Source organism: Mustela erminea, chromosome 6 (genome assembly GCF_009829155.1).
Source record: "Mustela erminea isolate mMusErm1 chromosome 6, mMusErm1.Pri, whole genome shotgun sequence".
Lineage (NCBI taxonomy): Eukaryota > Metazoa > Chordata > Mammalia > Carnivora > Mustelidae > Mustela > Mustela erminea.
In genome coordinates this window covers 89,003,363-89,012,500 of record NC_045619.1, presented here as the reverse complement: position 1 = coordinate 89,012,500, position 9,138 = coordinate 89,003,363, and the positions used below count along the sequence as shown (strand labels likewise).

Sequence of the window (9,138 nt, the reverse complement as noted above, 5' to 3'; positions counted from 1 at the left end):
ATTAAAAATAAAATGAAGGCCCAAGATCTTGGTTCCTACTCCCCCCACCCCTTTGGATGCGAGGCAGTTTGAAGCCTTTTCTATCTTGTCAGGTGACCCACACCCACCTGTCTTTTTCAGAAAAATTCTGGCCTCCCGGGCAGCTGGGATACACCTTGGAGACCCTCCCCACAAAAAGAAATTTACCATACCTTCCCCAAATTCCACCTTCTATAGCAAACTCTGAGCACCTGAGGTGTCCCCCACCTTTCTCTAGACCCCTAACTTTGGCGATGAATGCAATGTGGGGGAGCCCAGAATAACTTCCCCCATAGAGACTATTTGCCAACCAGTCACAGCCCAGCCGAGTCACAGCCCAACACTCCCCATTAGCTGAAGATTTGAAAGCCCAAAGCACTCCCCTTGATCCCGCACGGAGCTGGCCTGCGTGGGGACATCCTGGCTGGGTGCCCCACCCCAAGCCATAGGGGGTCCCTCATTCCCTCCCCAAACTTCCTCCTTCAGTAAGCGAAGCAGTTCCCTCAGCCGGATGCAGAGACCTAGTTTCTTTTACAAACCCACCCATAAATTTTATAACAGGTAGTTAAAAATTACGACAAGGAAGCTCTGGCCCAGCTTTTCACAATGGGCTGCTGGGAGAATGGGACGGCACTGCGGGCTGCTCACCGGAAATTTTACTTCTCGTCTGTGGCACAACCTGTCCCGAGTTCGGTGTAATTGGGATGAGGTAACTTTCTGGAGCCGGCAGGCAGCCGGTGGGAGATCTCACTTGAGGAAGATGAGGCTGGGGGGAAGCCAATCTACTCTCCCATCTTAGGGTCCCCCCCAAAGCCCTTTAGACGACTCACTACCTCCCTCACCCACAGGTCCCCTGCAGGCCCGCACCTCCCTTGGCCTCTGTGGGGAGGGAGATAGAAATGCCGAAATTAAAAAAAAAAAAAAACACAAAGAAACGAATTTGCCCCCCAACTTAATAGCTACATTATCCCATCTCTACGGTTGAGATTAGAATAATAAATTCAAGGCGAAATGAGCGAGATGCTTCAACTCAGCATTTTGAAAGATACTATTTTTCACAAATCACAAATAGCTTTCGGAAGCCACTTTGATTGGCTAATAAAAAAGTAAAGAATGGGAGAAAGTCCTATCTGCTGCCGCCGAATGGTCCCCATTCCGGTAATGGGACGACGGGAGCATTTGGGAGGACGCGTTTCTAAAGAGAGCGCATCCCGTTCGCAATTAAGTTCCCCCATAAAACGGGTTTTACCTCCTTTTCTCTCCAAACGAGAAAAAAGAGTCGGTGGGCAGAGGGGTGGGGGAGCGGGTGCTGCAAGAAGGGGCGGCTGGAGCTGTCTTGGTCTGGCCCACCCGAGGCTTCGCATCTCAAGCGATGCCGGGCGCCAGACGCACCCCGCCCTCCGACGCCCGGCTTGGGGCCACGGGCATTGCTGAGCAGGACCAGGGATGAATGGGGCATTGGGTGTGAGGGAAATTCAGCGAGGTCCTTCGGAGCCACGTAGTGTAGGGTTCAAGCAACTTGGCTAGAGGTCGGCGATGTTTATTAATAGCAATCATAATTCCACGTTAAAAAATGAAACGACCCGCGGCCGGCCCTCGGAGTCTGGAAGGGATGCCCGTGGGAAGGCCTGAGGTCGGAGCGAAATGCTCTCTTTTCGGGCCTCCCCAGCGGCGGGTAGCAAGTGCCTCCCGCAGCAAACAGAGTTACCTGGCTGGCTCAGCGGCTCACAACAGGGACCCCAGTTATCTAAAGATTTCCCCCAGAGCTGTTCAAAGCTGTTCCCGGTTGCCTGCAGCCTGTGCTTCCAATAGCCAGCCTCTCTCTCAGGCCGCAGGAGTCCCTTATCAAGGATGCCTGACCCAATCTTGTATTCACCACCACTTTGCGTGGGAGCCAGGGACCCAGATGCGGGTAAAATTACACAAAATAAGAGTCAGCCTGGGCCTAAGATTGTGAAAATCATTGACCAGGGGGAGAGAGAGAGAGAGAGAGAGAGAGAGAGAACTGGCCTCAAAAATATTTCAGTCTTTGGGGGATCTGGTTTTAAGGACCTTCAGAAGATCCCATCTCCTTCCCTTTCCCCTTCTCCTGACTGAGTCAGATGACTTGTATCTCTGGAATTTGGTATTATTTGACCAGAATTTTACAGGCATGAACAGATTGCTCTGCCTAGGATGTCCAGGGAGGAGTAAGACACCCCTTTGCCCCCTGAGTCCCTGAGCCTTCAATCCCTTATTTTGGGGAATGAGGAGTCCAGTGAAGATTCTCTTTACCCTGCTGTGGCTGGGATGGAGGACTGTCCACTCAGCAGGCCCATGTCCTCACCCCCAGGCCAATGGCCCACACCATGAGGGCAGGCGGGCTGCCCAATTGCCAAGGTGAAGCCAGGCCCGCTTGTAACCACCAGAACAGAGGCTAGGTTTGATGCTAGCGGCCTGGGTGACAGGGATGGCCCTGTGCTGATGGCATCTGAATTTCAGAACATGGACCCAGGCTGCTTGGTGTGCAACTCACTCACCTTCCCCTTCTCCTTTCCTTTCCCCCAGGCTGAAGCTTCCTTAACCCCCACTCCTAGCCATCTTCCCCCCAGCCAAGTCCTCCAGGCTGCACGGGGGGCCTCACATTCTCCCCACTCTGTGCTGGGTGCTGGGTGCCCAGGGTTGACCATGAGGGGCATGTGGAGACCAGAAAGCCCCCCATGGTCTCATCCTCAGTCCCTGGAGGAAAAAGGCCTGGTTGTGGGAGAGGTACGGGGGCAGATTCTTTTCTGGGCCCAGCCCGAGGCTGAAGAGGAGGAAGGTAAATAAGTGGGGAGACTCTTCCTTCCCATTGGGATCCTGGTATTTAGAAACCCATTTAGTTTGGAGCCAAGGTTCTTCCGAGAGCATGCTTAGAGCACACTGCTCTTCTTGCCCCACCTCTGCACCTCCCCCACCTTTCACCTGCCTTCCCTGCCCAGACTGCCCTCTCAATTCCTGGTGAGTTCCCCCACCTCAAACTCAGATCAGTGACGGAGACCTTTTCCACGGGGCTGGGAAAGAAGGATAAGGAGGGAAGGAAGAGTAGAGAATGGAGAGGGGGAGGGGGGCGTTGGAGAAAAAGCAAGTCATTCCAGCTTCAAATATTTTTTCTCCTTTTTTTTTTTTTATTATGACTCACGTATACAATACAAAGTACTTGGACCAGGAACAGGGCTGCTGGGACACAAAATCTACATTCATAGCTGGACATAAAGACAAATGACCCAAAATTATTATTATAGATATATTTTAACGTTTTTTTTTTCTTTCGAGCACATTGCATAAACAGAGAATTCAAGACAGAGTTAACTATACATTCAGTGCAATTTAGTTCTACTCTACTGGGGTTAGAAGCACAATAAAAGCGCACAGGACCGGCGGGCTAGGCAGTCTCAGTTGTTGGGTTTTTCTTAGTGAAATAAGCAGCAACAAACGACAACAAAACCGCATTACGAATACTCTCAAAGCAGGATTTCTTTCTATAGGTAGTGATAAAATACGTTGGAGGTTTCTTTCTTTTTTTTTTTTTTTAATTTTCATCTTTTTCTCTTTTTTTTCTTGCATATTAGGATTTTTTAAAATTTCTTTTTATTTTTTCAAGATTATTGCAGGTTCCCTTTAGGTAGTATGTTAAAGATTTATTATCAGTATTATTATTATTATTATTATTATCATTCTTATTATTTTCATGATTATGGTGATCTCTGAGCGCTAATACTAGTGCAGCTCAGAGGAAGCTGGGCCCAACAACAGAAATCAGACAGCGAAGGGGAGGAAGGCATGGGCCCGAGTGACCATGGGATGGCTAGGTAGGATTTTAGCCCGGGATTGCAGGCTCCTATCTACCCCATGGGGTGGGGGAGGGGAGAGACCCGCATCTCCTTCAGGTTTCCATCAGGTTTCTACAGAAAGTCAAGGGGGTCTTTCTAAGTAGGGGAGCCCCAGAGAGGGAGAAGGGATAGTCCTTGCTATCATTTTAAAAATTTCTTTAAACATCTTCCTTCCCTTCCTTCCTTCCTTCCTTCACTTTTCTTTCCTTTCTTTTGAAAGGAAGTAAATCTAATACACTAATCCTCGCATAAAAGCAAAGCCAGAAATCTTCTTCCGCATTTTGAGAGGGCTCCCCTCTAAAATAAATACCGGAGAAGCAGGGAGGTGGGAGTGTGACAAGAAGGGGTGAGAGAGGGGCGAAGAGGCCAGGTCTCAGACCTTAAAATCCAGGCAGGACTCCAAAGGGTGGGGGTAGGGACAAGTGTGTGTGTTGGGGCAAGGACTGAGACAGAGTCCGAACTTTTCGCTGTGTCTCGGTCTCCCCCCCTCCAGCCCCCAAACAAATAAAGATCGGGGGAAGTCCAAAGGTAATAAAACCAGAGCTGCAAGTATCTGACAGGTAGTTAGAGTTGTGAGTGTCATTCTATTCTCTATAAAAGCAAATGACAGTCGTAAACTTCTCAATTTATCCGCTACCATAAAACGAAACTTCAAGGGAGTTGCTAAGGGAGGGGGGGGCTTTCTTTTTTGCTTAGTCCTTGTTTTCTTCCTTTTCCTCCTCTTCTTTCTCCTCTTCCTCGTTTCCTTCTTCCTCCACCTTCTCTTCATCTCGGGCTCCGGGCAGTTTATCCTTGTTGTTCTCCTTTTTCCACTTCATCCTTCGGTTCTGGAACCAGATCTTCACTTGTCTCTCAGTCAGTCCCAGGGCGTGAGAGACTTCAATCCGGCGCTTTCGTGTCAAATAAGGATTAAAGAGAAACTCCTTTTCTAGTTCCAAGGTCTGATACCGGCTGTAAGTTTGCCTTCCGCTGCGCCGCCCCGGAGCTGGACAGAATAGAACCCCAGTCTGGTTATGTTTGGGTGGGGGCTCGGCTTTCCCCTCGCCATTCTTCCTCCCCTAAAGTTCCCCCTGTGATCTCCCCAGTTCCCCTCCCTCCTGAAGACCAGGCAGGAGCAGGGAGCTGACAAGGGCAGGAAAGTTTGGGGGCTTGCTTTGGTTTGGCTTCACCTTGGGAGGTGGGATGGGGGTGGGGGCAGGGACTGGGGTCTATCGAGAAACTGGGGGATGGCAGGGGCCAGGGGGAGCACTGCAGAGTCCCCCCCCCCCCCAGGCCTTCAGTCTCAGGAAACTGGCCCTTGCAGCTTTGTTTACAAGTGCAGAGTGGCATTTGGTGAGCAGAGCTGGGGATAGAGCCTGTTTCCCAAAAGAAAGGAGAAAGATCTGGGGGTAAAGAAGGGGGCTCTGCTCAGTGGCCCCTCCTTGAATCTCTCTGCCTAATGCCTTGCCAGGAAGAAAAATAATTGATCTCCTGGAATGTATCACTGCTTGGCCTGATTGCTAACTGGAGACCAGCAAATAAATCACGGGCCATCCCCGCTGGAACTTGTCGCTTTCTCGCTTCCCCTTTTACTTCGAAATTGGGCCATGAGGGGCCACCCTTGGAGGGGCTCATGGCCTGAGCCACTCTGAAGGTCTCAGGGAAAGCCCACAAACCTTTGACTGGGGGTAGCTCGGGCTTGGGTCCTCTGGACCCCAGAGCCCTCTAATCTGCATGGCCCCTCTCCTTTCGTGCACTCTTTTCTCTTCTCTCTGACTCCCTCTCTTTTCTCCAGTTGAGGGAACTAAAGCAAAGTTGGGGTAGTAGCCTTAAGGCTAGTTCTCTGAGAGGAGGCAGTGGGTACCCCAGAGAGTCAGGACACTTGTCCTTGGGGTCTTGTCACCCTTCTGGTCCAGGTAGGGGAGGGAAACAGGGGTCTCACTTCACCCCAAGACAGCCTGGCTACTGTTCTGGACTGAGGCTTTCTGCCTTTTGGAAAGACTGGTTTGCTCTAAAGGCTGATAACCTCAGGGTCCTTGGGGCCCCTGCCCAGCCACCTCCCCAACTTTGACTTTAGGGATGGCAAGAAGAGAGAGACAGAGAGAGAGAGAGAGGCAGACAGACAGTGGTAGAGAAAACGATTTTTAACCCTTTGCTCCCAGACACCACCTTCACCCCAGTTCCCCAAATATCCCAGGCGATCCCCGTGCCCCACCCCCAGCTGAACCTCCCAACCTCCAGAAACCCACTCAGGCACGGGGGGTGGGGCCGCAGAGACCCCAAAGCCAGGAGGGAAAGCGAGGGCAGACAAAAAGGAGGCAAGGGAGGGGGGGAAGACCCCGGAGCGCGGGAGACCAAGGGGGAAAGAGAAAAGGCTTCTCACCGTGGGGTCTCATCCATGGAAACATGAGGCTGGGAGACGAGTTTTGATTTAAGTGGCCTTGTCCTTCGCTACTGTTAGTGTTGGCGGAGGATTTACAGTCGGGATATTGCACCACGCTCGCCTCTTGCTGAGCCCCATAAAGGGACTGTCTGGGGAGCGCCTCGTAGCCATAGAATTTGGAGGCGTCTCCGTGGCAGCTCAGCGAGCACGGGTTCTGCTGGTAGCCCGAGTTGGAGATGCCCGAGGTGCCGTGGTGGAAGAAGTCTTGGACGTGGTGCGAGGCGTGCTGGAAGCCGGGCGCCGAGCCGCCGGGCCCGTACACCAGCGCATGGCTCCGGCCCACGCTCTGGGGGAACCGGCAGTCATAATAGGCCGGTTCCAGGGACTCGCCGCCTTTGTATTTGGAGAACAGGGGGTTGACGAAGTAGGAGCTCATGCTGGGCACATGAAAACCCGCCGCCCCCTCCCCTCTGGCTCGCGACTCCCCCGCCCGGTACCCCCGAAAGTCCCCTCCCCCGGGAGCGAACCCCGGGCCGGCCGGCTCCCCGGGGCTGGGCTGGGCAGGTGGGGGGGCGCCTGGGTGCCGGGCCCGGCCGGCTCGGCGCGGCTCCCGGGGCTGGGCGCGGGCGGGCGGCGGCGGCGGGCGCGGGCGGCGGCGGCGGCGGCGGCGGCTCTCTTCACTGTCGGTAGGTAGAGCTCGCGCTCTCGCACTTAGCTCTTTCCTTTAACAGCCCAGGCGAATTCCTCAGACTCCCGGCGGTGGCGGCGCTTACACGCGATTCGCGTTCATCAATCCACGACATGAAGACAGGCGAGAGAGAGAGAGAGAGAGAGAGAGAGAGGGAGAGAGAGAGAGAGAGAGAGAGAGAGAAGGAGGGATGGCGGGGGGTTGAGGGGTTCAGGGCTGGGGGGACCTGGAGGAAGGGGAGGAGAGGAAGGGGGAGGGAGGGGGGTGTGGTATATGTGTGTGTGGTGGGGGGTGAGCCAGCCCCAGCTAATGGCTGGGGCCAGCTTCTCCAAGGTGCGCATTCCGATTTGAAGGTGCCTCTCCCCCCCTTCCCCTTTCCTTCCTCTCAGACAGAGATACCTGAGCCAGCAGGTCAACCCAGGTTACCTCAACAGGTATAAGACCCTCCCCCTCAGGGGTGTTGAATGCCAGCGTGAGAGAGCAGGTCTTCTAACCCAAAAGATGGGTTCCCCAGGGGGTCTGTAAGCCTGGGACTCAGAAGGGGCAAGCACATCAGTACAGCATATCCCCCAGTACTTCAGGAACCCCAACCCTCCATGTGCCCCTCCTCAGGGTGGGAAGCCGCCCCATCTTCCCCTATCCCTAAGATCCTTTTGCCTGGCTGCTGTGGGTAGAGGAGAGGGATGGAGGTAGGGCACACTGCATAGACCCAGGCAGGGCTGCACTGGCCCCTTCAGACACCAGCTCCTGCCTGAAGCTTGGCTGGGGGCTCTGAGAGCAAAGCAGTTTATGGGGACAGAGGACAGGGCAGCTGGCGGGTCTCTGACTTCTGGATGGGCTGATCCAAGATGTTTCTTCTCAGGAGACTATTTGTATCTGGGTCGGATGGGACCGGAGCAGGCCTCTTACTTGTACCCACACACTCTAGCCCTATAGGACATGCCAGCTCGACCTGGAGGGGCCTCCTGGCCTCACTACACCCCTTACTTCCCCAGGCAGGCTGCCCAGGCCAGGATGTGGATGGGAACTGTCAACAGACACTCTTTAAATATTTACCCATAGTTTCTCTAGAGGGTTCCTCCCCCATCCCCAAGACTAGGTAAATTCAAGGTAATTCAATGGATAAAAGAACCTTAGTCCATCAGCACCCTTCTCACACCATAAGCGTGTACAGCTATGTGGGGCTTAACACAGACAGAGAGAAAAGAGAGAAAGTGAGAGAGCTGTGAATACGTGTGCTGTGTGCATACGAATTAGGAAGAGGAATTAGAAGGATTTTTCCAGCCCTCCCCTTCCACAGTGTGTGAGGTTGGTGCACACAGGGCAACAGTGGAGCACACTCAGGATACACACACACACTGGATATGTCATCTCCCACCCCAAAATGCATCGAACGCACGCTCCCTCAACTATCATGCCTGGAAGCACCCCTGTCACCTCACAGACACTGTTCGCCCAGGCACACAGGGAACCAAAGCCTGACAAATACACGTGCATCTCTAGCTGTTTGCATCAGGAAAAAATTTGCTCCCTATTTTCTTTCCACATCCTGGGGTCTCAGGATTGGATGAGGAAGGAGGCTGTTGGAAAACCAGATCTTTTTCTTCCCCAGCCAGAGCCCAGCTCTGGAGATGGATGAAGGAACGGCAGTGCAGGAAAGGATGGAGTAGAATAACACCAGCCCCCAAGTCCCTCTAATATCTAAATAATTGCTGGGAAAAAATGGCCACTTTCAGCCAAATTCCCAAAGAAGAGTCACTGGTGCCCCAGCCAAAGACACTTTCAGGATCCCTTGAATATGGAGGGACCCACCTCCACCTGAATTAATTACTGCCCAGACTCTGCAGCTTTCAGAACTCTGGCCCTGGAGCAGCAGGAGGGGAGGATCAGAGGAGGGCTGTGCCAGCACCGCAGGTCTCCCTAGGGTCCAGGACAGTTGGGGACATGACAGGGGTCTCCTCCACTGCTAGAGCAAGCTCTAGCCTTGGTTTCAGCCCTGCCTTCTCTGAGCCTCCTCTGCTCAGAGTGCCAAGCTGAAGGAGATGGGCTCTGGGTTCCCAGCATCTGGGTCACGGGGGACTGTCATAAATATTTTCCCTTTCCTGCCTGGAAAGAGGAGGCTCGGCAGGCCAGATCCGCTCTGGGGCCTGCGCCTTATCTTTTAGAGGGTGGGGGGATATCTCGACATTTTATGGTCCAGCGAAAACCCTGCCACAGAG

At 53.4% G+C, this 9,138-nt stretch overlaps 2 protein-coding genes across 2 annotated transcripts in view; both read right to left on the bottom strand.

The window, feature by feature from the left end:
- The window catches only part of HOXC4 (homeobox C4), a 60,561-nt gene that overhangs the window by 39,509 nt on the left and 11,914 nt on the right, over positions 1-9,138 (bottom strand). The gene's annotated exons all lie outside the window — the stretch shown is intronic.
- Positions 4,457-6,817, bottom strand: HOXC8 (homeobox C8). The gene is made up of 2 exons (XM_032348437.1): positions 6,232-6,817; positions 4,457-4,854 (listed from the first exon to the last, which is right to left on the bottom strand). Exons 1-2 carry the CDS (start codon positions 6,665-6,667, stop codon positions 4,562-4,564), a joined length of 729 nt encoding a protein of 242 aa, XP_032204328.1. The 5' UTR covers positions 6,668-6,817; the 3' UTR covers positions 4,457-4,561.